Source organism: Mycothermus thermophilus (genome assembly GCF_041956435.1).
Source record: "Mycothermus thermophilus strain CBS 625.91 unplaced genomic scaffold VTJ04scaffold_3, whole genome shotgun sequence".
NCBI classification, from domain to species: Eukaryota; Fungi; Ascomycota; class Sordariomycetes; order Sordariales; family Chaetomiaceae; genus Mycothermus; species Mycothermus thermophilus.
The window spans coordinates 1,481,238-1,509,025 of record NW_027191429.1 but is presented as its reverse complement, the minus strand read 5'-3'; the positions used below and the strand labels follow the sequence as shown (position 1 = coordinate 1,509,025).

At 55.2% G+C, this 27,788-nt stretch overlaps 16 protein-coding genes across 16 annotated transcripts; 8 read left to right on the top strand and 8 right to left on the bottom strand.

Annotated features, from left to right (window-relative positions):
• Positions 1–1,631: 1,631 nt before the first annotated feature.
• Positions 1,632–4,343, top strand: VTJ04DRAFT_4656 (uncharacterized protein; the record flags this gene model as incomplete). Its single annotated transcript, XM_069362687.1, has 2 exons — positions 1,632–3,109; positions 3,191–4,343. The coding sequence occupies 2 exons, from the start codon at positions 1,632–1,634 to the stop codon at positions 4,341–4,343; spliced, it is 2,631 nt and encodes an 876-aa protein (XP_069219609.1).
• Positions 4,344–5,023: 680 nt separating this feature from the next.
• Positions 5,024–5,872, bottom strand: VTJ04DRAFT_4655 (uncharacterized protein; the record flags this gene model as incomplete). Its single annotated transcript, XM_069362686.1, has 1 exon — positions 5,024–5,872. One exon carries the CDS (start codon positions 5,870–5,872, stop codon positions 5,024–5,026), a length of 849 nt encoding a protein of 282 aa, XP_069219608.1.
• A 348-nt stretch (positions 5,873–6,220) lies between these two features.
• VTJ04DRAFT_4654 (uncharacterized protein) lies at positions 6,221–7,540 on the top strand (the record flags this gene model as incomplete). The annotated part of the gene is made up of 1 exon (XM_069362685.1): positions 6,221–7,540. One exon carries the CDS (start codon positions 6,221–6,223, stop codon positions 7,538–7,540), a length of 1,320 nt encoding a protein of 439 aa, XP_069219607.1.
• A 429-nt stretch (positions 7,541–7,969) lies between these two features.
• VTJ04DRAFT_4653 (uncharacterized protein) lies at positions 7,970–8,305 on the top strand (the record flags this gene model as incomplete). Its single annotated transcript, XM_069362684.1, has 1 exon — positions 7,970–8,305. One exon carries the CDS (start codon positions 7,970–7,972, stop codon positions 8,303–8,305), a length of 336 nt encoding a protein of 111 aa, XP_069219606.1.
• Positions 8,306–8,647: 342 nt separating this feature from the next.
• VTJ04DRAFT_4652 (uncharacterized protein) lies at positions 8,648–9,520 on the bottom strand (the record flags this gene model as incomplete). The annotated part of the gene is made up of 2 exons (XM_069362683.1): positions 8,648–9,401; positions 9,483–9,520. The coding sequence occupies 2 exons, from the start codon at positions 9,518–9,520 to the stop codon at positions 8,648–8,650; spliced, it is 792 nt and encodes a 263-aa protein (XP_069219605.1).
• Positions 9,521–9,986: 466 nt separating this feature from the next.
• On the top strand, positions 9,987–12,499 carry VTJ04DRAFT_4651 (uncharacterized protein; the record flags this gene model as incomplete). Its single annotated transcript, XM_069362682.1, has 2 exons — positions 9,987–10,088; positions 10,160–12,499. The coding sequence occupies 2 exons, from the start codon at positions 9,987–9,989 to the stop codon at positions 12,497–12,499; spliced, it is 2,442 nt and encodes an 813-aa protein (XP_069219604.1).
• Positions 12,500–13,676: 1,177 nt separating this feature from the next.
• VTJ04DRAFT_4650 (uncharacterized protein) lies at positions 13,677–14,807 on the bottom strand (the record flags this gene model as incomplete). Its single annotated transcript, XM_069362681.1, has 1 exon — positions 13,677–14,807. One exon carries the CDS (start codon positions 14,805–14,807, stop codon positions 13,677–13,679), a length of 1,131 nt encoding a protein of 376 aa, XP_069219603.1.
• A 2,012-nt stretch (positions 14,808–16,819) lies between these two features.
• Positions 16,820–17,298, bottom strand: VTJ04DRAFT_4649 (uncharacterized protein; the record flags this gene model as incomplete). Its single annotated transcript, XM_069362679.1, has 2 exons — positions 16,820–16,977; positions 17,100–17,298. The coding sequence occupies 2 exons, from the start codon at positions 17,296–17,298 to the stop codon at positions 16,820–16,822; spliced, it is 357 nt and encodes a 118-aa protein (XP_069219602.1).
• A 106-nt stretch (positions 17,299–17,404) lies between these two features.
• VTJ04DRAFT_4648 (uncharacterized protein) lies at positions 17,405–18,171 on the top strand (the record flags this gene model as incomplete). Its single annotated transcript, XM_069362678.1, has 2 exons — positions 17,405–17,598; positions 17,670–18,171. The coding sequence occupies 2 exons, from the start codon at positions 17,405–17,407 to the stop codon at positions 18,169–18,171; spliced, it is 696 nt and encodes a 231-aa protein (XP_069219601.1).
• Positions 18,172–18,289: 118 nt separating this feature from the next.
• VTJ04DRAFT_4647 (uncharacterized protein) lies at positions 18,290–18,575 on the top strand (the record flags this gene model as incomplete). Its single annotated transcript, XM_069362677.1, has 2 exons — positions 18,290–18,482; positions 18,559–18,575. The coding sequence occupies 2 exons, from the start codon at positions 18,290–18,292 to the stop codon at positions 18,573–18,575; spliced, it is 210 nt and encodes a 69-aa protein (XP_069219600.1).
• Positions 18,576–19,105: 530 nt separating this feature from the next.
• On the bottom strand, positions 19,106–19,597 carry VTJ04DRAFT_4646 (uncharacterized protein; the record flags this gene model as incomplete). The annotated part of the gene is made up of 2 exons (XM_069362676.1): positions 19,106–19,245; positions 19,321–19,597. The coding sequence occupies 2 exons, from the start codon at positions 19,595–19,597 to the stop codon at positions 19,106–19,108; spliced, it is 417 nt and encodes a 138-aa protein (XP_069219599.1).
• Positions 19,598–20,054: 457 nt separating this feature from the next.
• VTJ04DRAFT_4645 (uncharacterized protein) lies at positions 20,055–20,802 on the bottom strand (the record flags this gene model as incomplete). The annotated part of the gene is made up of 3 exons (XM_069362675.1): positions 20,055–20,262; positions 20,326–20,461; positions 20,529–20,802. The coding sequence occupies 3 exons, from the start codon at positions 20,800–20,802 to the stop codon at positions 20,055–20,057; spliced, it is 618 nt and encodes a 205-aa protein (XP_069219598.1).
• Positions 20,803–21,395: 593 nt separating this feature from the next.
• Positions 21,396–22,191, bottom strand: VTJ04DRAFT_4644 (uncharacterized protein; the record flags this gene model as incomplete). The annotated part of the gene is made up of 3 exons (XM_069362674.1): positions 21,396–21,579; positions 21,714–21,849; positions 21,918–22,191. 3 exons carry the CDS (start codon positions 22,189–22,191, stop codon positions 21,396–21,398), a joined length of 594 nt encoding a protein of 197 aa, XP_069219597.1.
• Positions 22,192–23,438: 1,247 nt separating this feature from the next.
• On the top strand, positions 23,439–25,366 carry VTJ04DRAFT_4643 (uncharacterized protein; the record flags this gene model as incomplete). Its single annotated transcript, XM_069362673.1, has 2 exons — positions 23,439–23,668; positions 23,722–25,366. The coding sequence occupies 2 exons, from the start codon at positions 23,439–23,441 to the stop codon at positions 25,364–25,366; spliced, it is 1,875 nt and encodes a 624-aa protein (XP_069219596.1).
• Positions 25,367–25,841: 475 nt separating this feature from the next.
• VTJ04DRAFT_4642 (uncharacterized protein) lies at positions 25,842–26,902 on the top strand (the record flags this gene model as incomplete). Its single annotated transcript, XM_069362672.1, has 2 exons — positions 25,842–26,323; positions 26,389–26,902. 2 exons carry the CDS (start codon positions 25,842–25,844, stop codon positions 26,900–26,902), a joined length of 996 nt encoding a protein of 331 aa, XP_069219595.1.
• Positions 26,903–27,049: 147 nt separating this feature from the next.
• Positions 27,050–27,550, bottom strand: VTJ04DRAFT_4641 (uncharacterized protein; the record flags this gene model as incomplete). Its single annotated transcript, XM_069362671.1, has 3 exons — positions 27,050–27,068; positions 27,128–27,362; positions 27,436–27,550. 3 exons carry the CDS (start codon positions 27,548–27,550, stop codon positions 27,050–27,052), a joined length of 369 nt encoding a protein of 122 aa, XP_069219594.1.
• Between the last annotated feature and the right edge of the window lie 238 nt (positions 27,551–27,788).

Here is a 27,788-nt window from a genome sequence, read left to right as displayed (position 1 = left end):
CATCGCTGGCATGAACGCAGACTGAGACCGGTAGCTTCAGCAATGCGTTGCACAGACTGGTGACCAACCAGCATAACCAGGACAAGCTGTCTCTGGTGTGTATTCGCGTAACGGACCATCTTACTAAGTCAGCAGAAGCCTGTAGACCTAGGAATATATTCAAACTTACCTGGAAGACCCAAATGGCTGCAAAAAAGTTGTTTGGGTTGAGTTTGTGATCAAATAATTGAACCAACGTGCATGAAAAATGGCGTGTACACACAAGTTCATCTGCGCGACGCGAAAGTGGGGCGCGTCAAGGTGATTGCAACCAGGAGCGAACCCCACAGCAGACTGTCGGGTCGGCAAAGGTGGTCGCCGAAACCACGAGGCTGCGGCTGAAGCTGCAGTTGCTGCCAATCATGTTTCGCGCTCAGTAAGCTTAAAAGGCTAGCCGGCACCTGTTCGGCGTTTAAACTCTGTGACCTTGTGGTGGGATGATGTATCCCGTCCCTGGCTGCAGGTTTAGGGGCGCTACAGAGGAGAAAACTGCCCAAGAGGCGTTCTGCAGGAACCACGTAGGTAAGGCCGGTGAAGCTGAGGAGAAAAGAAGGCGAGCGCGCTTGCACGCTTGCATGAGCGCCGCGCTCCCGGGTCCGTACTTGAAGAGCTTTGCCGACGCCTCCTGCAGGGACTCAATAGTCTAATTGCATGAGACTCCAGTCATGAGCGTTGAGTAAGAAGCGCTGGTTTGTTGACTTGTATCTTTAGAAGTTTTTGAGAGTCGTTGCATGCTCGGAATCGTTGCCAGCGACGCCACATGCCAGGGGAGAACAAGCTTAGCACCAACAGTGAGGGAGGCTGGTGAACTGCAGGATGTGAGAGCCAGCGAGAGTGAGCCGTAGACTATGAAGTATATAGCTGGCTGTCGAGGCTGTTGTGAATCTAGACTTTTGAGGATCTTGTTCATGTATCTTCGTTAACGTCCGGTTCCATACGCGCTTGGTCGTGTTGGGCCGGAGTGGACTTCCATTTCTTTTTTTCTTACACTCCTTGTACCTATCTGCGACACTATGGAATACACGGGCATTTACCGGCCAAGGCCAGTCGGGCCGGCCCCGAACAAGGTCTACATCCCAGTCGGCCTGCCGTCGAGCCCGAGGCCCGCTGGACGGGCCCCGAACAATGATAACCCTCACCACTATCAGGTCAACAACGACCGTCCTTCTCAAGATTCCCCGAGCACACCCCATCCGTCAAGTCCAGCAGATCTGACGCCAGATGAAGTCTACTCTTATTATTCCCATGGCAACAACAGCCAGGCTTCTCCGGACCCTTCTGGTACCTCATCGAGGCGGCGACCGAGGCCGAGGCCGTTAGTGGCAGTCCCGAATGGCATCAATACCCAACCATCCCAGCCCATCCAGGATGGCTCTTCTTCCAGCCATGGAGACATGTACCCACGGCCTCGGCCAGCGTATGCCAACAACAATTCTCCACGACCGAAGCCAGCTGAGCAGGTCTCAAATGAAGCTCATGGCCGTCCTTTCCAGCGGGAAGACAACTCTCCTGCCCCGAGCTATTCCACTGTGCCGCCGCGACCGCCATATACACAGACTGGCAGCAACTCTCCGTCTCCCAGCTCTGCAACGATGCCGTTATTGAGGCCTTACCAGTTCCAGGGTGGCAGTGGTTCCCCCTGTCCAACTTCTGCGACCACGTCTCCAAGACCACCACCGTTCCAGTCCAGCAACAACTCTCCTAGCCCCAACTCTTCTACGACGTTGCCGTGGCTGCGGCAGAGGGAGCAAGTCCCTAACATACCATTTGCCCATCAATTCGATGGCGACGAGAGGCCTACACTCAGCCGTCAGAGCACCTTGGCCGAGTTGCCAGGCGACTTCCCAGACTTCGAGATGAAAAAGATCGAAACCAACAAGCCACTCATATTTGAACCGAAACCACCGAGGGTCGAAGTCAAACCTCTGAAGACCGAGGCCGAACCGAAGCCGGCCGAAGCAACACCACCCCCCAACGACAAGCCCAGCCACTCCAAGTCTGTCGTCCGTGGCACGAGCGCCCGTCTCTGGGACACGTGGATCCATGTGGTGCCCATGGGGCTTTCGGGCTTTCTCATGTACATCAACATCCAGCGCTGGTACTGGTTCGAGGAGGAGCCTATCGAGTTCCACCACAACGGCGTCAAGAACTCGCTGCAGTTCGGCGCCAAGCTGTACGAGCTGCTGGTCATCGCGTCGCTAGGCACCCTCACCCTGAAGCTGTTGAAACGCCGTCTCGTCCAGTCGGAAGTCCCTTTGGGCTTGCTGACCGGTGCCTACCGCATCGGCGATATCCCGTATATCTTCAGCACACCCTTCTGGAAGACCCTCCCGGCATGCCTGCCTTTGGCTCTCTTCATCGTCATGAACACCATCATCGTTACCCTTGCCGGTCCTTCATCCGCCATCCTCATGGTCCCTGAGCTCGACTGGTACCCCTTACCGAATGCCTTCAGCAACGTCGAGTCACCCTTTTACTACTCATATGCCAGGTCTGCACTCTGGCCACGCGAACTGACCGCGTCTGAGCTCGATAAATATGCTTCCGACCTCGAGTATTGTGACGGGCTCGGAGTGTTTGCGTTCTGGTGTCCAGCCGGGGGTTTTGTCGAGCTGGGAAATTGGGCAGCGAGTTATGACTCCACCAACCTCGCCACGTATCCAACCTTTCGAAGCTCTACCGGAACCCTAGGTAGGCAGCTTGTCTCTCCGGAAAGCATCGGCGACCTTACCACAGACGGTGCGGTCGCTATGACGACCGTTTCTCATTCGATGCTCTTCACTATCAGCAACATCCTGGAATTCATCGATGAAAAGGAGGATGAGACTCGCGTTGACCGAGAAAGGGCTAACATCGGGCCGATCGTGGGGACCAAGCAGTTCAGGATGACGACCAAGGACAGTCTTCCGATTTTCCAGCCACTCGTCCAGACGAGCTGCGCTTGGGTCAGCCAGGATGTGCTGAATTTGAAGACATCTCCCGTCTTCGGCGATTCAAGCCTGGATTGCTTGGGCGATGCCATGTGCGAATGGATGTTGGAGAATCGTAAAGTATCCGTCAAGGACATAAAGTATGATGACCCTGATAATCCCAACAATCCACGCATACACTTTGTGTGGACGTGAGTCAACAAAACTGACAGACTGGATAGAAAGGTCCTGCCAACAGTGAAAAGAAACAGATATCACTTCTTCCAACCAAACGCCACAAACGACGGACCGACGCCACTGCTTACGATGATTAAGCTTCCCGTTCAAGGGGACAACGAAATTGTCTCCATGGACCTGATTTGCACAACGATCGCGCACTGGGTACCGGCAAAGCTTACCATCTCCCCTGGCGTGAGCGAACTGGTGCAGAGCAATGTCACCAACACGCTAGGAGGTTTATACCGGGACAAAAACACGCCGATCAAAACAGGGACTGCTATCAGAATGGACATGTCCTGGGTTGAGTATCTCCAGCCTCCCATCATATCAAACTTCAGCGACGGAAGTACGCTTGAGTCAAGTCCATTGAAGTATCTTCTCGACTCTCTGGTCCGCCCTCTCGGGGCTAATGAAACTGAATTCGTCTTCGCCCCAGCCCAGGTACGCCTGGATGACGATCAAGAGACAGTCCAAGCCACCCTCCTGCGGGCACGCTCAGTCGTGGAGAAGGTTGTATGCAGCGTCGTGGCCGAGGGCCTGGCGCGCCTGGCTTCCGGGGGCGGGAGCGTTGTGGTGCGCAAGCACAACGAAACAACTGTCATCCTGACCGACCTCAGCCGGCGGCCGGCCGTCTCCGACGTTGTACTGCAGTGGTCAAACAAGGAAGTCGTGGTCGGCAACGGCTGGGGCCATGCGACCGAGGTGGACCCAGAAGAGGTAGACACGGTCGACGAGTTTATGCGGCTGCTTCCGGACAAAACGGCCGGCATGACGGGCATCGACTTCGACGTTGAACGCTTTGGTCACGGCTCGGGCAAGCGAAGCGACAGCATGACGTTCGCGCTCATCGTCGTGCTCGTGTACATGCTCATCGTCATCTCGTACTTTGTCTACAACGTCCTGATCCTGCGGTTGCTGCTCCGCAAGCCAGTGCCGACCGTGGCGGCCTGGGACGACGTGGTCGACATGCTCGTGCTCGCGTGGAACTCGCCCGCGAGCGCCAGGGGATGGATCAGCGACCGCAGCTTTGGCGTCACGTCGTCCAAGGCGTGGCTGTTGCCCGTGAGTGTCCGCGCTGAGAAGGGCGGGCGGGCGAAGTTGGTGACGAATGAGGGAGGGGGAGAGGTGTTGAGGAGAGGCGAGCTGTATTGTTAACGGTTTCTTGTTCATCTGGGGATTATTCTTTTCTCTTCATTTCTCGTTTTTTTTCTCCTTTACTTTTTCTCTCCAGTCTCGTTTCCGTTCTTTATTTCTCTTTTTTCTTTTCCTTTCTTTCCCTTCTTTCCCTTCCTTTTTCTTATTTTCTTCTTATTTTCTTTTTCTCATTTTCTCTCATTTTCTTATTTTTTTTTTCCGGTTATGATATATGAGCTGTCATGACGTTGTTATGATGATACTACAACGAGACGCGGGTAGAGGCGTTGTTCGAGAGGAAACAAGCAGAATAGCCTTCGCAGGAATGAGATTACGAATTTGTTGTTGTTCGGTTTGAAATAGAAATGAGCTCGGGAGTTGAATTTTGTTTGAGTGTCCAGGCGAATGCGACACAACAGGATTCCTGGTCGATCGGAGAGTCTTCATAGTGGAGTGAGACCCTTAGGTAGGAGTTCGGTACTGGGCTGGACCTCCTGGCTGTTGCACTAGCTGGTCTTGTGCCATAGCAACCTCGACGCTGGATGATGAGGTCTACCAGGCTGGTGTTGTGGATAGTCCTAGATTGGACAACCCGGTCTTGTAAGCAGATTGCCATCATTAGATCCCAACGGTCCAAGTGCGTAACACTCAACCGCGATACGGAGAGCAAATCAGCAATTCCTGAAACCAACAACAGTCCTTCATCCCAACCCCCGACTTTTCGAAGCCGATCTTGATCCCGGCAGCGATACTCCCCTCCCTCCAACACCAAGATATTTCTCCAACTTCCCATCACCAAACAACGCCTCCCGTATCTCCTCTTTCCTCCTCTTCTCCTCAGCAGCCAACTTCCTCACCTTCCCCGCATCCAGCAACTTCTCCTTTGGCTTCTTCTCCTCCTTCTTCGGCGCAGCAGCGCCTAAGCCTAACCTCTCCTCCCTCTGCTTTGCTTTGAGCGGGAACCGCAGGCCCTGCTCCTCCGCGCCGAGACCCCGGCGGGAGTCGGGGTCCCAGCCGTGCGCGGACAGGTAGGCTAGACCCATGCGCGTTCGGTCGAGGGCGGAAGGAGGTGGGGAGTAGGGGAGGGAGAGTTGGTGGGTGAGGGAGGCGTTGTGGGCTGCCAGGGCCTGGGGGTCGGAGGAAGGGGGAAGGGGGAGTTTGCAGATTGGGCAGAGGTTGGGGGCTTGTGTGGGTTGTGAGGAGGTGGATTCAGAAGAGGTGGGCTCAGAGGGAGGCGTGGTGGTTGTTGTTGTGGTTGCGGTCGTGTCTACGGCTGGGCCAGTTGTTGTGGATGATGGTGGTGCGGATTTGGATCGTGGTTGAGTGGTGGAATCATCGGGGAGAACAAGTTTGAGATAGAGGTCTGCAACGCTGGCACCGGTGTTGGATTGTGAGGTTGATGATGAGTTGGGTTGGACTGTTGACAAAGATGATGCTGAGACGAAAGCTATGGGCCTCTTGTACATGCCCGTGCCGAAGGGACGTTGATGTTGGAGGGGAATGTCGTCATAGTCATCATCTTCATCTTTGGCATCTCGTCGAAGAGCCATGTTTGGAGGTTTTATGTGGGGGATCTTAGTTGAAGTTGATGAAGTTGATGTTTGGTGAAGAAGTTCCATCGGCTCAAGTGACTTGCGCTGAGCTGGCCCCACTTGTTGGCCGTTGAGGTGCCTGGGCTCCCGCTCCCCTGACAGGGGTCTTGGGGATCGACGTCAGCGCCCAGCCATGCCAAGAGCAAAGTTGTTCCAGCTCTTCCAGTTCCTGTTCCAGAAGCTTATCCTGAACATTCCCATTTCAACTATCTATCTGGTATTCCTTGCCTGGCCTCAACATTCTTATCCAAACCAACGCGATCTGTCACCACATGACCCAATAACACCAATTCGTCCACCGCCGCCATGCCCATCCCGTTCCTCGCCTCAGTAATCTTCGATGGCTACCCGACCTGGCTCCCTGAGCCCATCCGTCTTGCCCAATACACCACAGCCTTGACGACCGTCTGCTTGACAAAATGGTACTGCTCAGGCCGCAGCAATCCCTCCGAGCGCAATATGCACGGTCGCGTCGTGCTCATCACGGGAGGCACATCGGGAATTGGTGCCTCTACGACCCTGGAACTTGCCCGGCGAGGCGCACAATGCGTGCTCCTAACTCGTGAACCGCCATCCGACCCCTTCCTCGTCGAGTACATCGACGACCTCCGTGCCCGCTCCGGCAACCGCATGATCTACGCCGAGCAAGTCGACCTTGCCGACCTCCATAGTATCCGGCAGTTTGCCACCCGCTGGATTGACAACGCTCCCCCGCGCCGTCTCGACATGATTGTCCTCTGCGCCGCGACCATGACACCCCCCGGAGGCAAGCGGCAAGAAACCCCAGAAGGCATCGAGATGACATGGATGGTCAACTTCCTGGCCAACTTCCACCTCCTCGCCATTCTCAGTCCCGCCATCCGTGCCCAGCCCTTCGACCGCGACGTCCGCATCATTGTGCCCACCTGCTCCACCTACATTGCGTCGCCGCGCATCGACGCAAACCTCCTTGAAGCGGTCAGCAAAAAGGGGGGGAAGGCAGACAAGGACTGGTCACCAAAGGTAGCTTACGCACGCAGCAAGCTTGCGCTCATGGCTTTTGCCAAGGCGTATCAGAAGCATCTGGATGCGTACAAGCGGCCGGACGAGCTGCCCATGATGGCCAAGGTAGTGCTGGTAGACCCCGGGCTGGCCCGGACTCCAGGCATGCGGCGCTGGCTTACGCAGGGGTCGCTCTGGGGGTTGTTGATCTACCTCATGTTCTACGCACTGGTTTGGCTGCTCCTCAAGAGTCCGCACATGGCTGCGCAATCGCTCCTCTACGCAGCCATGGAGGGAAGCTTTCTGCGGCTCCCGGGAGGGCGGTTAATCAAAGAATGCATGGAGGTGGACTGCGCGCGCAAGGACGTGGATGACGAGGAGGTGGCCAAGAAGCTCTGGGAGTCAAGTGACAAGCTGATTGAACGTGTTGAGAAAGAGATGGCGCTTAAGAGGGCCAAGGTAAAGAAGGAGCAGCAAAAGAAAGAGGAGGAGGCCAAGCAAGCTGCTCAGCTCGAGGAGATCGAGTCGTTGGTCGACGCTATCAAGAAGGGAAAGGCCAAAGAAGCGCAGAAGAAGAAGGCGGGCAAGGAGGGGAAAGGGGGAGAGAAATCAACGGGTAGTTCAGCAGGGAAGAGTGCGAAGTAAAATCCTGCGGTTTTGTTTTTGGAATAGAAGCATTTGTTGATACCCCCTGAAGATATTGGCCAGAGCTCTCCGGGTGGGACCCACTTTACCGGCCGCCGGCAATTACACTGGGGTCCGTCGCAAACACGGCTCGGCTCGGCACCGCACGTGAAGTTGGGAGACGTCATTGGGAGCTCGGCATCTCACTGCCTCCAACCTCCGACAAAGTGAATGAGTAAATGAATCCTGGACAACTTGATCGAGGCTGCTGAAAACAAAATAGAACTCGATGGATCAAACACGACGCGGATAAAAGCAACCTCAACGTTCATTTTCCTTTTACCGCGCAACGGCATTCCCAACCCCTGCGTCGGGTCCTCCAAAACCGCTTTCGTTCACATCCTCGGCCTGTCGTCAGCAAAATACAAGACTTATTTCATCCAATCCATCATGGCCGCGACAGCGACCATCCCCCAACAACTCACCAACCAGGCCACGCATGTGCCACTACCACCATCAATAACATCACCAGCAGCAGCACATCAAGCCCTTTCATCATCATCGACAGCAGGCCAATTCATCGTTCCCTGCCAAGCACTCTGGGGGAGCCGACCTCCACCATCACCACCGCAACCGTTTGACGCGTCACACTGCCACCCGGTGTTTTTCACCAACAAGTTGCGCCGGCCGCTCTTCGGCGCGCTGCTCTCTGGTCCGCAAGCCAGTCCCGTGGCGCACGGGTATGTGTATCGGGATGGGATGGGAACGTCAGGGTCGAGGTTGTGAGTTATGGGAGCTGCCAGCCTGAAGATCGAGGAGACGGGATATGGATTGGAGTTTGATTGGGTACATGAGATGAGCTGGAGAGTTACGGAGTATGTTTGTTTTGTATTCGCACTTATGAGCTGCCGAGGGATACTTTTCCATGGAGGAACGAGCAGCACCTCAGGTTGGATTGAAGTAATACAACGACGACCAACGATAATACCCTACTCCCGACAGACAGAAAGGCATAGAATAGAATATCCGATATCAAGTGACCCATGCTTCCCATGTCCCAAACGCCGGTTTGAACAAAGCCGCAAACATGCAAACCTCCTAATACCAAATCTCAAACAATCCATCCTCTTAAAGGCCGCCCTTGATAGACACCACAATCGTCATCAAAATCAACAACACCACAAAACCCAACAACCCCATCAGCTTCACGTTCTTCCACCACATCCTCCTCTTCAACCCGCGACTCCGCAGCCGGAACTCCCTGGCACTCCCACCCAGCCGATCCGTCTTGTCGACGAGCAGCTGGATCCTATCCCCGCGCTCCAACAAACCCTCGATATTCCTCGTCATGACCCCGCGCACGTCATCCATCTCGCGCTGGACCGCGCTGATCGCGTCGCCATCCGTCCCTTCCGCCGCGGCCCTCCCAAACTCCACCATCAGCCGCCGCAGCTCCCCATTGAACCCTGCCGCGCCGTAATCCGGCAGGTCCGAAAAATCTGTCGTCTCCGCGGGGTACGTGGCCAAGAACTTCCGCCGCAGCTCAGCGAGGAAGGCGAAGCTCGCGCGTCGGCTGGCGGCGACATGGGCGCTGGAGCTGCCGCTGCTGCTGCCGCTGCTAGGCCCTGCTGCGGCGCCAGCGTTGGAGGTGTCGACCACTACGAGGTAGGTCAGCGCGCCCGCGGTGGGTTGGTTGGGCGGGTATTCGGAGGGGCTGGCGGCGAGATAGTGGATGTGGTGCGTGCCGTGGGTGTAGGTGAGACGTTGCGGGGAGGTGTGGTCGATTTTGGGGAGGACGAGGGACGCTAGGGAGGAGGCGGTGGAGGAGGCGGGCCCGATGCTGCATTCGCTGAGGATGGTGGTGTTGTGCGCGATGCAAGCGCTGTGGGAGGAGGGAGGTTAGATGGGTCAGATGATTGGGCTTGGATTGGACGCTGGATTGGGGAGGGGAGAGAGGACGAACTAGAGCAGCGGCGTTGGCGGAGTTGACGAGGACGCCATTTTGAATGGAGAGGAGATTGGCGAGTGCTTTCGGCGGTTGGTGTTTTTGTACTCGGCTTTTGTGGCCGGAGAGTTGAGTAAAGACGTTGACTTTGGGCGTTGTCGAGCGTGGTGTTGGGTTTGAGTTGCAGACGGATGATGCAGGATGACGAAGCTCGGCGGTGCGACAGCCCGAGCAAAGTGGGGCCTGGTGCCTTGCTTGCCAAGATGCCATGCCAAGACAAGGCTGATCTGGTCCCTGGCAGACAAAGAACGAAGCTGAGCCTCGATAAGACCGATAAGCAACAAAATTCACGAGGGGTTCCTCCAAAATCAGAGAGAGGCACCACCAAGCACCTCTCCTTCAACAGCACCTACTCCGCGCCGACTCACCTCACAGCGGAGAGAGGCAGTCCCGGCGCCAATTCTCCCGCTTCCCCGCCCGCCCGGAAGCGCCAATGGTTCAACTCACGCCATTTATGCGGTCATGAAGTCGTTGCTGGCCGCCGCTTGCAAAAACCCCAGGCCTGGGGTGGCCAGACTGCCACTAACATGTCGCCCTCCGGTCGGCGCCGTGGCATGGTTCTCGGTTCGTCATGGACCCAGTCAGATCTCTGTTTCCCTGGAATTCCAGGCTCTAACTAGTCCTTCGTCTTCCAGACCACCCAGCCCGTCCATCGTAAGGCCAAAAAATCCTCTAAACAGCGGCTCAGCAAACCTCCGGACCCCCATGTCCTGCGCAGTGGCATGGAGCTCGACCAAGAGGTCGCCTCCTCGGCTACCTCCAAAACTGGCAATACCGACCGCACTGTCAAGCGAAACTACCAACTCTTTCACGGCCTCGTCGTCAACCGGTTGGCAAACATGCTGAGGAATTTGGGCACCTTCTCCCAAACCCAGGATGAGTGGCGTTCCTTCGGCATCAACAGCCAGTCGCAGCTCGACCGCGAAGTTGCCTTGTTCAAAACAGTCCTCACCAAGGCCTTTGACCTGGCCATCGAGGCTGGGAAAACGAGCCGCGGCGAGAACCCCTTATTTTGGAACCTGCGCAATGCCTTCATACGCTTTGACTCCCTCGGCCTGGACCGCGAGCTCAAGTACGCATTCCAAACCTTCCTGATGCGCGCGCGCTTCCCCAAGGCCGTCAACGAGCTTCACATGGCCATTTCCGACTTACGATTCCCCTATGAATGGTATCCTCTTACGCGCATGTTGCAGCGCACTGTTCACCTACACGTCGGCCCTACCAACTCGGGCAAAACTTATAACGCCCTCAAGGCACTCGAGAATGCCCGGTCCGGTATCTACGCTGGGCCCCTACGCTTGCTGGCCCACGAGACGTTCTCCCGTTTCACTGCCAAGCAAAAACCTTGCGCCCTTGTCACCGGCGAGGAGGTGCGCATCCCCGCGGATTCAGACACCTGGTTCCACAGCTGCACTGTCGAGATGTGTCCCCTTAATATTCGGGTCGACGTCGCTGTCATCGACGAGATCCAGATGATCAACAGCGATGACCGTGGATGGGCCTGGACCCAGGCCTTCCTGGGTGTTCAGGCAAAGGAAGTCCACTTGTGCGGCGAGGAACGTGTCGTACCCCTGATAGAAGACCTATGCGCCCGCATCGGCGAAAAGTTAATCATCCATCGCTATGAGCGCCTCAATCCGTTGCACGTGATGGATGAGAGTCTCAAGGGAGATTTTAGAAACCTGCGCAAGGGAGATGCCGTGGTCGCCTTTTCACGAGTCAACATCCACCAGATCAAGGCCGGTATCGAGAAGGCGACGAACCGCCGCTGCGCCATAGTCTATGGCAGTCTGCCACCAGAGACTCGCGCCAGCCAGGCTGCCTTGTTCAACGAACCCGACAACGACTACGACTTCCTCGTTGCCAGCGACGCTATCGGTATGGGTTTGAACCTCGAGGTCAAGCGCGTCATTTTCGACTCGAGCAACAAGTTTGACGGTACGAGTTTCCGTCCGCTCTCCGTCCCTGAGGTCAGACAGATCGGTGGCCGCGCAGGCCGCTACCGTACTGCCGCCCAGGAGGCCAGCGGTGACACCTCTGCGCCCACCTCTGCCGGCTTGGTGACCACCTTCGAAGATGAAGACCTAGCCTACGTCGCCGACTGTTTCACCAGGGAGCCCCCGCCCATTACCACCGCTGGCCTCTTCCCACCAAGCCACATCATCGAGCGCTTCCACTCTCTCTTCCCTCCCCGCACACCGACCTCCTTCGTCTTGGCCCGCCTGCGCGAGATGTCCCGCCTCTCCCCGCGCTTCCACCTGTGCGATTTCTCCGACGCCATGGAGATTGCCGAGATCATCCAGGACTTCGATCTGTCCGTCTCGGACCGCTGCATCTTCCTTAACGTTCCCATCAACCTGCGCGACGACAAGCAGATCCTGGCGCTCCGAGCCTTCGCGAGATGCGTCGCGGAGCTCGGCTCCGGCAACCTCCTCGACTTTCCCGAAATAAACCTCGAGATCCTCGAATCGCAGCCACCCAGGACCCCTCAGGAGCAGATAAAATACCTCCACGATCTCGAATCTGTCCATCACACCATCACCATGTACCTCTGGCTGAGCTATCGCTACCAGGGCGTTTTCCAGAGCCAGTCCCTCGCGTTCAAGGTCAAGAGCATGGTCGAGGAAAAGATCTCGGCCCATCTTGAGAAGCTCACCTTCGTCCAGGAGGCTCAGCGCGTGCGCCGCGAGCGCATGCGTCGCATGGCTGCGCAGAGCGAGGAGAAGGAGAGGAGCTTATTGCTGGAGGAGGAGGAGGAGGAGGGGTTGCCGGTTCACCATGAGGAGCAGGTTGGTGGGTTTGAGGGGGAGGAGGAGTTGTTTGACGGGGACTTGGAGGATGCTGAGGTTGAAGAAGGTCTGGTGGGCGAGGAAGGTGAGGAGGTTGAGGGGTCTGAAGAGAGTGCGAAGGGGGAAGAGGTTGAAGGAGACAAGGTTCAACAGAAAGAGGCTGTGGAAGGGGAGAAGAAGGAGTAAATATTTGGTCGGCTTCGGGGCGGTGTATGATACCTTTGGAGAGATGGAGGGGTACTGTATTATGATGGATGTGGGATGTATGAAGGAAGGACTTGTATGCCATGTATACATAGATTTGTCATGTATGATCTGAATGCCCTCACCGCACTGGGAGCTTGGAATAGAGGTTTATGATGTCTGCTCAACATTTGGTTCACCTTCGAGTATTTTGTTTGGGTGGAAGCCTGTCGAGGAGTAAAACGTCACGGAGGGACCCAGCTCCAGGACCTCTCCAAGATGAGGTCAGGTTGGAGATTCTGGTAGTGTTTCGCGACGGTGCGGTACTCAGTATGCCCTCGTCCGTGGAATGCCGAACCCACAAAGTTTCCGAGACGATGGGCGTGGCTCTGTAAACATCAAGTACAATATGAAGGAGTACAAACTTGAGAAAAGGCTGCGTCAAGTGAGGAGGTAGAAGCATACTGAGGTGCCCATGGGATGTTTAATTTCTCGTTTCTTCTATGCTGTGGTGTCGTTGATCCTAAACCTCCCTCTTCCTCCTCAAAGTAAACAAACAAAACATCACCACAAAAAAGCTCACCAACCCCAGCTCACTCCTCCCCGGGTATTTTTTGTTTCAATCCGACGCGTCCGCCAGATGAACCCGAGGTAGTGCGAGCCCTGGTTGGCTACGAAAAACCCTCCACCCGCTGCAGTCAGGCAGAGAATTTTTGCCCCCAGCAGGAATCGAACCCACGAGACCCGGCCGGTATCCCGCGGGTGTTCCTTGATCTCCTGTACGAGTCCGAGCGTATTGGGCCCCTCGGCAGAGATGCTACCAACTGCGCCAGACACACTGCGGTGTATCTGACCTGTTGGCGCTGGTGATTGGAGGGGAGGGCAGAGTGGGCTATAAGGCTTGGTCGTCAGGTTCTTTGTTTATCCCGGGCTCCTCTCGCCATCGCCCTTTCGTGGATGGTCGAGGGCCGGAGGAGAGCATTGACCAATCGCTCGACCGCTCAGGTCAGGCGTTGAGGCTGCTTGGTGCTGGCAAGTCACTCGTGATATAGACTGTTGGTGGTTTGCTCTGCACACTGGCGTCGACGCAACCAGTCTTCGTCATGTTCGATTTGGTGATTCCGAGTCTACCCTCAGTCTCCATCTTCTTTAACCTCCTTGCCTATTCCCCATCCACAAACTACTCGTCCATCTGCCAAGCATACTCCAACCCCTTGGCCATCTCGCGTCGATTCAACGCCTTAAACCTCTCCGCTTCGAATCCGTTTCCGCGATCCACCCCATCCCACCGATACCCAGGCCTAATCCCATACCTATTCGGCGGCCACGGCCCTTTATACACCGGCCGGCCCTTCAACCCTTTCTTCTTTTTCCCGCCGCCATCTTTATCCCCCGTCCCCAAGAACTCCGCCATGGGATCATGCCACCGCTCCTGCTTCTTCAATTCCTCGTTCAATTCCGCATCATCCTTGGACCGCGCGAGCGGCATGATAGCCGCGTCCTCCAACGCCTGCCGCCGCGCGGCGGCCTGTTGGGCTTGGACCTCGCCCTTGAGAAGGTTTTGTTTCTCGCGCTCCTTGCGCTCGGCCTCTGCCTGCGCTCTGCGCGCGGCGGCGCGGAGGAGGGCTGCGTCGACCCGTCGGCCGGTGGCGTCGCGGAGGATGGTTTCCCCTTCGGAGGAGGAGCCATCTTTGGATTTTGATTTTGACTTGGAAGCCGCCGCAGCTTCTTGTTGGGCCTTTAATTCCGCGAACTCAGCTGCTTCCGCCTCTTGTCGGGCGCGGAGTTGCGCGGTCAGGGCGCTGGCGGATTGAAGGCCAGCCAGGGTGCCGTTGGACATCATCGGGACGTTTTGAGTATTATTATTATCATTATTCTTTTTACTGCTGGGCTGAGACACGATCATATCAGGATCATCCGGCTCGTCCGCATCGGCGGCCATGGCGCGGGACTCGGCGGCCGCGGAGGCAATGATTGCATCGGCGGCGGCGGCTTCCGAGTCTTCGGCGGACTTGGAGCGACCGGTGCTGAGGGCGGAGGAGCCGATTGTTTTCCAGGCGGATTTTTTGGCGCGGCGAAAGTCAGCGGATGTGCCGGCCACCGTCACCGGGATGTCATCGGCGTCGTCGGCGTCCGAGTCCTTGCGGGAACTGCTGCCCCAGCCGGTCTCGTCGTCGTCGGTGATGAGAAGGCCGGCCGAGGATTTGTCGCCATGCTTGCGTTTGCGCTTTTTGGTGGAGCTGGAGGAGGAGGACTTCTTCTCGACGGAAAGATAGTGGGCGGCGAGGTAGGCGGCTTTGTCTGTGGACATGGTGGCTGGTTGGGGTTGAGGTGAGGTTGGATGTGTGGTGGATCTGAAGCTTTTCCGTGATGCCATCAAGGTGTCGCCGCGCTGCAGCCTCGAGCAAGGGGTACGGTCTTGGCAGAGAGTTCCTTGGCGGGCCGTGATCGGTCTTGGCAGAACAGCGCAGTTGGAGATCGGATCCACGTGCCCCACATTCTCCAACTGCCAGGCAACGGGACCACCCTGTCACTCGCGTCCATTTCCCAGATCACCAGCTTGCGATCGGGAACCTTGGAACCTGAGATTCTTCGCTTCGGCTCTCACAAGCCATGGTAACAACTTGCCCAAGACACTTGGTGTTCCATGAAACTGTTTGACGAATCCAAGTTCTTGTTTCATATCGATTACCCTGACGTCACGAAGGCTGACGTTGTCTGTCCTGAGCTGAAGCTGTCCATCCATCCATCACCGGCTCGTGGCTTGGGGTCAGCCGACCAACGACCAGCTGCAATGTATTCATCTCAGGTCTTTCACGGAGCGCTGAGGTCTGCGTTCGAGAACACCGCCATCTCCCAGATGGGTCAGGTGGCTCAGTCCGCGGCTAGCTGATAACTCGAGATATACCCAGCGCTTGCTCAAGTGTACTCTCATCATCCATGGTTGATACGAATAATCGCCTATCAGCTTATCACAGGGGCGTGGGCGGCCATCCCGTTCTGTGTCCCGCAACGTGTTGATGGATGATGTTTCGGATCGGCAAGGCCCGGTCGAGTTCAGACGAGACCGTTCTGAACCAACCAACGAGGCACGGGCAGGACGGGTGGATGGATAACACTCGTCTGTCTGCCTTTGCTTCGAAGAAAGTGCGAGGATTGATGTCTTGTACAAGTTCGTTTGTCCCCTTGCCTGCCCCGAGGACTGTTTGCGTCCCAAATCCTCCTCACTTCCCCCACTATTATCACTAAGTCATGGAGGGACCGGCAGGATGGAGATCTTTGGGTACCTGCAGAACCGGTCGTCTTTAGGGGCATTCATGGACTCCGCACACAGTCTGGGGAATCCCTCTCCACTCGCCATAGGAGCCAATACTTCTGGCATGTTCACAAACTGTCAGCCAGCAGACGGATGTGATTCTGGATTCGGGTATTCGAGGGAAACCGACGGCATGTTCTAAACCATTCCATCCGTTCAGAGTGGCTGACCAAGAGCCCCGCACTGCGAGATGAACTGCGATGATGACGGTGATGGTGATGAGATCCCAATTCCGGCCGGCAAGAGCAAGAGATACAGAGTAAGCACCGATCAAGACGTCATGGGAAGAATGCATCAGATTCCGTTTTTGTATCCGTTAATGGTACGTGCCGTGGATTCTCCGATGAATCAGAGACTCCTCCGATGAATCCGGGTCTTTGACCTCGCCAACCCAAGGACAATGGACGCCGCGAACCTCGGTCTTGGAACGATGGCGGAGGTCACCAACCCCCAAACTTGCAAACCCCCGTTTGTCGCGCTGGCTTGATGACAATCAGAAACCAAAGACCTTGTCATTCCGGGCAAAAGGGGCGCAAGAACAGAAGGCCAGCCCCGGCAGCCAGGCTGAGGGCCAAGAACAAGACCTGGTCATCCGGACCCTCTCCGCTTTGCCGCTTCCATCATCATGGAGCCCGTTCGGGGCACCGCCGCGCGTCTGACAACCCGCGGGCATCCGACGCTGTTGGTCATCCGTCTGGGGCTGCCGCCGTCATTTGTTCTCCGACCGACACCTGGGGAACCCCACATGGGGTCGGCGGTGCGCCACCGCTCGCCTTGCCTGTCACTATCAGCTGCCATGACGATCCCCACATGCCCAAAGGGGATGCGATAAGTCAGGGGAGGAAGCGTGTTAGTGCTACGAAGGAAGGGCGGTATAAAGCGAGTTGCTCACCGTCAATAACTTCAAGATATCGTTCCTTCTTTGATTTCGTTTTCACAGACTTCCCGCAAACAAACAAACCTCGAACTGTCTTGAATTTACTCCTTTGACGAGTTGCCTCCCCCTATCAACTGCCCAGCCCCAGCATCAGCGCAACCAGGAACCTTGAAGGCCAGGAACCCTCGCGGCTAGCCATTTCGTCATCCTGCAGCTGCTTATCGTTATCGTCTTGAGGACGGCCGCCCGTCTTATTCACGCTCGCCGACACCCCTGCGCCCTCATCATCTGAGTCACTCACCGGCAGCCTTCCAAAAAGGGGGCAACCACATTGTGTTTTAAACCCAATCAGGAGCCCATCACACAGACAAAGGGCTCTCCCGTCCTCTCTTTGAGTGTTGGTTAAATACCAAGCAAGGCAGTTCGCGTGCTCTCTCGAATTGGCCATCCCACGGGAACACGGCCTGTCTCACTCGTGACACATACATCCATCCCACCTCTACCACTCAAGTGTCCGGCCTTGAAATAGCACCTCCTCTCGACCGAGTTTCTAGCCTTCCTGCTATCTCGGGTTACTTCTGTCTCTCCTGCACCCTCGCCCACGGTCATCTAGGCTTCCTGGTATATCTCATCCAGGACTGGTTGACTCATCGGTCCCTCAATCCCATCGACCTAATCACCTACCTCTCTCTCTCCAAACACCCATACCTCCAACATGGCGGAATACGACCGCGACCTCCGCGCTGCCCGCACTGAGTGGAAGCACCACAAGGACCACGTTGAGAAGTGGGCCCACGGCTCCCGGTACCTGTACGGCGTCAAGACTTTCAACGGCCAACCGATGCGCTCCGAAGCGTTGTCCAAGGCGCAACTGGAGAAGTCCCGGCCGGCCAAGGTGCGCAACAATGGGTATGTCGCCTTCCCAACCATTCCCCCTCCACTCAGCGCATACCGGTAACTAATAGCGCCTCCTCCCGCAGCACCGTCAAAACCCACAACATCGTCAAGCCCTTCGGCCGCCACATGTACGTGACCCCGCCTTCGCGCCAGCGCGTGGCGTGCCACGTCTTCGCCGAGATGCACGACGCCGCGGACCTGTATGATCGGGGATTCCACCCCAACTCCACCCGCAAGCAGCCGTCGGCGTCGGACATCATCGCCCGCCGCAACTCCCTCTCGGCCTCCGCCTCGGCGGCCTCGGGGGATCCCTTCATCTACTCCTTCGACCGAACCACCTCCCCCAACGCCCCGTTGAGCTTGGAAGTCTTCATCAAGCCTGCCTCGCAGAATCGGCACCGGGTTGGGGGTGACACGGAACGGTTGGTGGAGAGGGAGTATGAGGTTGTTGACGAGAACGGGCAGGCGGTCAGGGGACGGAAGGTCAGGACATTGCTGAGGAAGGAGGAGAGGGGACGGTTAGGGAAGGGGAAGGGCAAGGAAGAGGAAGGGGGTGGTGAAGATGAGGGGTTTGAGTTGATTTGAACTCATCACCTGCCCACCTTAGTTTCTTTCCCTTTTCTTGTCCCCTCTTTTCTCTTATTGGTTATTAATTGCATTCATGGGGGCGCGATGAGCGGGTTCAAGGTTGGGTTTGGGCATCATGGGAACGGAGTATCATCATCAGGACCTGACCCACGGTGGTAGTTATCAGACAAGCGGCGAGGACTGGTTCCTCGTGAACTGTCTCACTGCATGTCGAGATCACAGTATCGGCACAAGGCATGGTGTTTGGAACGGGTTATGGTTTGGTTTGGGGAATGCCAGGGGATCTCGAGACCTCTCCTCCGAAGGCAGTACATACCTACCTAATACAATCATAGCGCTATGCTTATGGCGCATGAGAACACCAATACTCGGTTGTCCATGCAGAGTCATGTCATGAGTGATTGATGATGAAACAAGTTAGGTGTTCCTGTATCGACCTTTAGTCCGTACCGAGACTCGACCACACCTCTCCCGACATCTGCGTAGCCGTCAAATTGTCTCAGCCAGGAGGTCTCCTCTTCCTTCAACGCTTAGTCGATGGGCCATGGCTCCAATATTACCCGTCAAAGAAAAGGACATGGAAGGGAGACCCGGACGATTCAACAGCCAGAGGAAGTGCTTGAGGTGGTTCATGCGGTTCTGGTTTCCGAAACCACTTCTGCTCCCACTCCCGAAATGGCCACATATTGCTGAAAGGGAACATTTGTGGATGTGGCGGCGGCGCAATGTATTTGATGATCATTTCCGTGATCTCGGGAGGGAGTTTGTTGTTGGACCTGAGCAAGTGGGGAGTTGTTAGCACATTCATGGGTTGTGAGGGCGATGGCACATAATTAGTGTTAAGGCCTGGGTAGATCCAAACAACTCAAGCATCACCAAGCTAGTATTATCATGAAATAGCAACGTCGAGAGTGGTTGCTTTTGAGAGGACTTACACGATGTTGGTCATGTTGATGTAGTTGGCTATGACAACGTTCGAGTACTTCACAACGGTTTCGTCACTGTCATGTCTCCTCAAAGCGAACTGATATTTGCTTCTTGCCTTGACGAACTGGAATCGTAGATTCCGATCTGTTTCCCAATCAGAGAGCCATTAGGCCTTAACTATCCCCCAAGGCCTTTTGGTCGTTCCCATGCCTCACTCACAATCTTGATAGCACGGGTGTTCTCGCGAAAAGTCCTGTCCAGATGATTCAATCGTCTTCTGCAAGCCCTTCAATGCATCCTCTGCTTCTCGCAGGCGCAATGTCCAGCGTGCGATGTCCTCGGCCCAAGATTCGAGGTAGGCGTAATCGTCCCAGCGCGCTTCTTTGAGGACTTTCTGATGTTCTCGAAATAGCCGGCATTGTTCTGCGGTAGGGCGGACCCGGTACTCGCAGCGAAAGTGGCTGGGAGAAAGGTCTTCATCGTCCGAATCCCACATTGAAGGAACGAGACACGTCGAGGTCTTGGAGAAGGAGTGAGAGATGGATGTCTGTGTCCTGGGTTACCCCGACTTGGGGAACTGGCTTGTATGTACGTAATGTCATGAAGGCGGTGCTGGGCATCCACGATCGCTTATATGTCAGAGGCGCATGCAAGGCATCGTTGATCTTTCCTGCTTGTTGATCATACCCTCTTGGCTCACAGCCACTCGCCATTCGCGATACAGAAATGGAATGCGCCGAACCAGGCACCCGAGGACAGCTTCAAGACAAATCTCAGGCAAACGGCCATCATTACCTGGGGTTCTAGGATTCCCTGGGATTCCCCTGATACACAAAGTCGGAACTGATGGATAATAAATTACATTGACATACAAGGCTCCCTCATATTCATAAACACATCCACCCATATTCATGGCAGCCCAAATCCCTCCGTTTACCCCCCAAAACCCACGGTCAAGCCTCCTCGTCATTGGGATCCACCAAGCGCCAACGAGCCATCCCTGGGAGGAGTTGGTCCTCTGGGATAGGCACCACCTTCATCCCCGTTTCCCACTCATAGACGAAGAACTTCTTGTGATGGTCAAACGTCGATGGGGAGGGAGGCAACATGATGTGTCCGACGATCATCATTGTAATCTCGGACGGGAGCTTGTTGTTGGAGCTAGAAGTCATAGAGTGTCAGCATGATCAGAGGGGCCGAGCACCGCCATAGAGAAAGACTTACACGATGTTAATCATGTTGATGTGATTCTCGTTGAAAATATTGGCGAACTGCTTGGCGAACCTGGTGTTGTGATAACGAGAATGAGCCCATTCGGCCAGCTGAAATTGACGGGTCCAGTCATTCCGTGCAACATGGTCTAGGGAATTGGTGCTCCGTTAGATTGCATGTCTGACGGGATTCTTCATCCGGCTTGCCTCACTTACACTCCATGATGTCAGGATCGTCCAGACTCAGCTCATTGGATGTGTAGCCGCGTTTCTCGAGAGCTTCGATGGCGCGTTCGAGCCTCGCATGGGCGACCTTAAATGCCTTGTCTTGTCGGAAGACACGCCTGCTCAGTTCCCGAAGAGAGGGGTACCAGTTGCGGTCCATGGTGGCGAAGATTCGTTGATGTTCTTTGGCCAGACTCAGTTGTTCCGGCGTTGGCTGGACGGTATAGTTGCGGCGAAAGCCGCTTGTCGATGCCTCGCTGCTCATGATGTCGTTGCTAGCAGGTCGTGAGCAAGTTGTGGAAGAGGAAGAGTTGAAAACAACAGTTCAGGTAGATCGTGAGGAAATATATCTACAGTCTCGGTCTTCCATCCCCCCCTAAGGTTAGGTTTACGTTTAGTCCCATCCTTCAAACCTTGCGTTCTCCTCGTAGGTTGCGATCCGCAGACACATCCTCAATGAATATAAACCCTAACTTGAGCGCTGTGTACGAGTCAACTTCAGCCAACAAGTGGTGCTCCTTCTAGGGAGGGCACATGAGATCAGACAAAGGAAAGTTGGGATGGAGATACACTGGTCAAGGTGATCTGCATCATAGTAGAAAACAGAACCAAGCCCACCGTTTGGCTTGAAGTATGTCCTGAAAGGTGCAGAATGGCATCGAGAAGGTGAGATTGCTTGGAATATCAGTCCCTTGTATGGGTACATTGGCGATGAAGAGAGGCAATACGAAGAACCCAGAGGATGTTGAGCTGGTTGACGAGGGACTAACTAAACGTCACGAACGCAGTACCAAGCCAAAACCTTCCTCCTCCCCTCCCCAATAGATCTTTTCTCAACCCATGTTCGGATTTCTGACTTCAGTGGAGTGCCACCAGATAGGGTCGGAAAAGTGAGAACTCGTCGTTAACTGGCTTCACCTTCCACTCCCGCTCCCAACCCAGTAGCGACCAGGCCTCGTAGTCGACTGTTAGTGGGTATTCTGGCAACATGATCTTCTTGACGATCATCATAACGATTTTAGGGGGGAGTCGATTGTTCGACCTGGTGAAAGGTGACCAGATGTCAGCGCATTCAGACGGGGTTGGTCGAGTGAGCAGCGAAGAGTTGGAAGTCCTGGCAATTCTGGACTGTCCGGAATCACAGCAGTAGCAAGGTCTTCTCTTGGAAAGACTCACACAACACTGGTCATGTTGAAGTAGTTGCTGTTGAGAGTATTCGCATACTTCTCTGCCAAATGAGACGACTTAAACCAATATGCCGCTTTGAAGACTCTCGCCCAACGAGTGAACCAGAGGTATCGGGCCCTGCAATCTGTTTCGTGTGAGAGCAGTGTTATATCTCGTTTATAAGGATACCTCGGTCTACGTCGATCCACTTACACTCGAGGAAGCCCGGGTCGTTCAGATCCAACTCTTCCAAAGGGCGATCGTACCCCTCGAGAGTCCTCATGGCTGCCTTGAGTCTCTCTTCGACTTCCTTGAGCTCTTTATTGGATAAGATGAGATCCTCGCTCAAGGGCTCGAGGAGCTCGTAGTCATTGCGACTCATAGTACTCAGAATCTTTTGGTGCTCCCGAGCCAGACGTCGCTGTTCTGGCGTTGGATGGACTCGAAAGTCGCGGCGAAACCCTTTGGTTGAAGCGTCGGCGTTCATTTTGCAATGGTAATGAGCAGTCTGTGAAAACGAAAGAGTGGAGAAAAAAACACAGCAGGTTGATGGCGAGGAGATTTATCAACAATTTCAGTCTTTCACGCGCCCCAATCTTGAGTTTGGTCCCAACTTTGAAGCCTTGGGTCCCTCGTCGTGATAACCATCTCCAGAGAGTCTGAACCTCCGCCCAAGTGTTGTGTCAACCTGTGTAAACAGCTTTCTCGCACTCTGGAGTTGTGTTTCTTCTATTTTCGGTCAGTTCGTGGAGCGGACGGACCACTCGACCGTAATCCTTGACGAAACGACCATAGAAGAAGTTGCAAAGTTCAAGAAAGGACTGGGCCGCGGGGAAGGAATCCCAACTCATGCTGACTTTCTCTTGCGAACATCACTAAAAGCGAAGGAATTGTGGCTTCCTGTTTCTGGAACGTCACGGGATGTTGGACCCCGGAGACTTGGGATGGAGATCCCACTTGGAGACGTGCACCTGCATTGGAGGTATGTACTAAAACTAATCCACTCCGTGGTCTGTGGTGTGTCCTGAAAATTTGGGAAATGTCATCAAGGAGATGGGGTAAGGTCGCTTGTAATCTCAGCGATGAACTAAAGAAACACAAACTTCCCAAGAGACGGGGGAGCTGGTTAATGAAGACTAAGGCCAAACATGGAGCATTTGTGTAGCCACGAAACCTCAGGAAAGCACAATGACGAAGCCCAGACGGACAGTCCAGATATACCACGTCGGAGGTTTGCCTGTCCTGTAAGTCCATGTGACAGCTTCATGGCTCCGGTACCTACCCAGGAGATGGGCAACCAGTTAGATTTGTCGAATAAATAAAATGCCTGAAGCAAAGAACCTCTTTCTAGCAGACTCGCAACTCGGTTTTAAGACGATATGTGGTTCAGGTTGACAGGTTGACGTCGGGTGTCGGTCATGAAGATGCATCGTGGGGCATGTTGTGGCGGATTTTACCAAACCGCAACCGTTTCTGCTGGATTGGGGCAGTTTGCCATCTTCCCAAAACTCAAACACAGCACAAACTCCCACATCAGTCTTGAAAGTCACAACAAGACAATTTGTGGGAGGCCTGCCCGCGAGAAGTGGTGCCCTAAACACCTCAAGTATGATTCATTTATTCTCTCTGACCTTGTAATCCCCGTTCCACTTCCAACTGCTGATGGATGGGCACAGATAAACCTCACCGACCCAGCCCCAACACTTGCACCGGTTCTCTAGCACCACTGCTACAATGGGCATCCCCCAGTTAAAGCGGCACCTTGAGCGGTATGCCGAGCGCATGCCTCTCGAGCCTGGTGATGTCGTCGTTGACGGCCCGGCCCTTGCCTACCACATCTTCAGTCTCTGCTTGAGGGCGATTGGCAAAGGCTCCAACAACCCTCTGAAGCAGCCATCATACGACTTCCTCGGAGCTACGGCGGTCGCGTGGCTCGACCGCATCCAGGAATGCGGCCTCTCTGTGTACGCACCAACCCACACTGACTGACCCCAACTTGATCTAACGCCCCCTCAAGCTCTGCTATTTACTTTGACAGCTACCTCCCCACCAGCAAGCGCCGCGAGCGCATCCAGCGGTTGATCAAATCCTCCAGCGACCTGATCAAGTTCCATTCGGTCTACTCATCCGGGTTCTTGCGTTCAAAGCACGACAATAATACCACCCCAGTCGTCGACCTCTTCCCAACCACATCCCTCCATGCCGCCACTAGCCTTGGGGGACATAACAAGCCCCGACCTCCACCACCCCCCGCATTTCTTGTACCAGCCATCATCGACGCCTTACGCTCTAGCCCTCGCCATGGACATGTTGTCCACCTCGTCCCCGGGGAGGCGGACGGTTTCTGCGCCAAGCATGTGCGCGAGCATGGCGGGACGATTTTCACTTCAGATTCGGACTTGTTGGTTTACGACCTGACCATTGGCGATACCGACACGAGCGCAAGCGTGGTCTTCCTACCCGACATCGAGCTTGACTCCACCAACAATCGCGTTTTCGCGCCCGTGTACAAGCCTGAGGAGATTTGTCGACGCCTGGGCATGAAAGCTGAAAAGGGCATTTTTTCCAGGTTGGCGTTCGAATTCAGCATGGACCAATACCTGACTGTGATGCAAGCTGCTGAGAAAGTGCGGAGAAAGGCATGGGATGATCTGGAAGAGCAGGAGTACATGGAGTTCATGGAGCAGTATCTTGCGCCCGAGGTGGTGAGGGAGTTGGAGGGCCAGATGGCGGGGCTGGACCCGAGGGTTTCGGAGCTTGTTTTTCAGGCCATGACTCGGAAGGAGGCTGCTGTTGATGATGATGATGATGGCGGGAGCGAGGATCTTGAGGACGGGGAGGTGACGATGTACCTCCCTTTTCTCCTTGACTGTCCAGTCCGCACCAGCGCATGGCAGGCCAGCACACTGGTGCGACAGTTGGCATATGCTGTCTTGAGGTCCGTCAGGGGTGAGAAGGGATTGGAGCATGTGTTTGAGATGCGGAAACTGCAATCCAAGTCGTCTGGGCTAAGGGTTGAGGTACCAGCACCTGGAGAGGCTGAGGAGCTTGCTGAGGGCTTGCTGGCTATCTTGTCAGACTTTGAGATGGTGATGGAAAACAAGGAGCTGGTGTGGGTTATGCTGGCTGTCTACCAGGACATTCTCATGGTATCGGAACGTGGGAAAGGGACGCCACTCAGTCTTGAGGTGCTCGGCCAGCTCGCCAAAGGAGCGCTGGACACGGGATCTTGGGAGTTTCTTCACCTTCTTGCGGAGGTCCAGGCGACATACTACTCGCTGAGGATGCTGAGACAGGTACTCGAGTTTGCATCCAAACACGCTCCGGGCTCCGAGTCATCTATGGCTTCCCGCCTGGCTGAGTGGGTGTCACGGATACCCTCTCTCGCCCAGTTTCCGACGCCGTCTACGCTCGAACAGATGCTCCAAGGAGTGCTTGAGCCGGCGAGTCTCGAGTGTTTGGCGGGGCTGTTTGAGGAGGATGAGGGCATTCTGCCTCTCATAACGGCCCTTGGGAAGCCGAAGAAGGGAACCAATGGGACACCTAAGAAGAGGAAACCTCCGCCGTCGCCAGAGGAAGGGAATCAGGCCAAGGTGAGGTCACCATCTGGAAGAGTCAATAACGTGTTCGAGCTGTTGGGAGTGTGTGGGGAAGAAGATTAATCTGTCGAGAGGACGGTAAGAATATGTGCATTAAACCCGAATTCAACTTGTACGAGTAGACCTCTCGGCCCGTGTCCAACCATCCTGACGATGTTGTGATGGTGTTGGTGATGGCTCTCTGTTAAATGAACCTCAGGAGACTCACTTAGAAAGGCTCGAACATCAACCTCCTGATTAACAGCCAGACGCTCTGTTGCGTTTAGTAGGAGGGTTAGGGTTAGATCCGACCACAGTCTTATCGTTATCACATGCAGGTACCCCTCCAAAATTTTGGACCGCCCCGCGTTTCCCAAGCCGGAGTCGAACGACCTGCGACGGGCGCCGCGCAGCTCTCGCCTTTGCCATCCCCTAGGCGACACAACACTTTCTTTTACTTCCCAACTCCAACCAACAAACCCGCAACCTGACACTTCAATCACCCAAGGATCACCTTAAAAACCGCAGTACCCGGAAAGACGAACAGAAATCAGAAAAAATGACAGCCTCCAACCCCACCACCCTCGCAACGATAGCCTCCCTGCGACAATCCCTCACCTCGGAAGCCACCCCTCTCCCGGTCCGCTTCCGGGCTCTCTTTTCGCTCAAGCACCTCGCCAAAACCAACCCGCCCGACTCCTCCGAGTCGCTGGCCGCCATCGACGCCATCGCGGCCGGCTTCACCTCACCGTCGGCGCTGCTCAAGCACGAGCTGGCCTACTGCTTGGGCCAAACCCGCAACGGCGCGTCCATCCCATACCTGACCAAGGTGCTGGAAGATGTTCAGGAGGACGCCATGTGCCGGCACGAGGCGGCCGAGGCGCTGGGGGCGTTGGGCGATGCCAAGTCGCTGGAGGTGCTGAGGAGATTTAGGGATCGCGAGGGTGAGGAGACGGTGGTGAAGGAGACGTGCGAGATTGCGATTGATCGGATTGAGTGGGAGAATGGCGAGGAGAGGAGGGCTGAGAAGTTGAGACAGAGGTATGTTCTTTGTGCCTGAACATCAATTTCTATTCTGTGATGCTAACTAATTCTTTTCCCTTCAGCGATTTCGCTTCCATCGACCCCGCCCCGCCGATGCCCCAAGGCCAAGAAGAGCCCTCGGTCGAAGAACTTGGCAAGACTCTCATGGACACCAGCCTGCCGCTGTTCAAGCGGTACCGCGCCATGTTTGCCCTGCGCGACCTGGCCTCTCCACCCGACCTTCCGACCGCCGTGCCCGCCATTCACGCCCTCGCCAAGGGTCTCAAGGACAAGTCGGCGCTATTCCGTCATGAGATCGCCTTTGTCTTCGGCCAACTTGCACACCCCGCCTCGATCCCCGCGCTCACCGAAGCCCTGAGCAACCCTGACGAGGCGAGCATGGTGCGGCATGAGGCCGCTGAGGCGCTGGGAAGCCTCGGTGATGAGGAGGGTGTGGAGGAGATCCTGCGCAAGTTCTTGAACGATAAGGAACAGGTCGTGCGTGAGAGCGTTATCGTGGCGCTGGATATGGCCGAGTACGAGAAGAGCAATCAGACGGAGTATGCTCTCATCCCAGAGGTTGCTGGCACGGCTTGACGGATTTGAGAGTTGGCGTTTGGGGATTCAAAATAAACGGAAACATTAGACCGTCATGGTAGGATGAAAGAGGGATTCACAGTCCGCATCGGGGTATCGCAATTTTCTGTTTTCATATGTTTGTTTGGTTTTGAGAGGCTTGACGCCTCAGTTGTTCAGAGTCCACCTGGGAGGGCGGTTAGCAAGGAATGAAAGAGATCAGATGACAACGATGATTTGACTCACTTATAGCCGCAGTCGCAATTGTAAATGATTGTTGAACCTTCATCAGCGCTTCTTTGCTGAACCTCAGAGTAACGGACACCCATCTTGTTGCACTTGGGGCATTCTGTGTTGGCATCGATTCTCTGGGTCTGCAGCTTATGCCTCTCGACCGTTTGAACGATGGAGAGTTTCTGGCGAAGGGCTGACGGAAAGTCGGACGGCTTTGTCCTGGTGGTCACCGTCCTCCATGGGTGATCTACAGTACATCCAGTCAGGAATTCGCCCTCTCATGCATTCCGCCTCAGGTTGTTTGCCAATTTCACACTTACCTCTATTCTCGGCTCCGCAGCAGTCACAGTGAAGAATATTCTTCTCGCTGCCCTTGGATGGTGGCAGAAGATTGCCGCAATCTGTGCAGAAAATGAGAGAGCCGATCGCCGCCATTGTGCCGTGTGCAAGTGAGGTGTGTAAGTGAGCGCTTCAAACTCTGAGAAGTGTCTGAGAAGACTGATGAACCTTCACAGTTCTTGCCGTCGTTCCGAGTCTTCTCTGGAAATTTTAGTGGAGACAGGACAGTTTGGGAAGGACCCACCTTGACGCTAGCGCACAGGCCAATCTTGGGGAAGGCACATGTCCGGAAACGGGTTGGCTTCTTGGCGTGCAAGGCTGAAGGGGAAGTGGG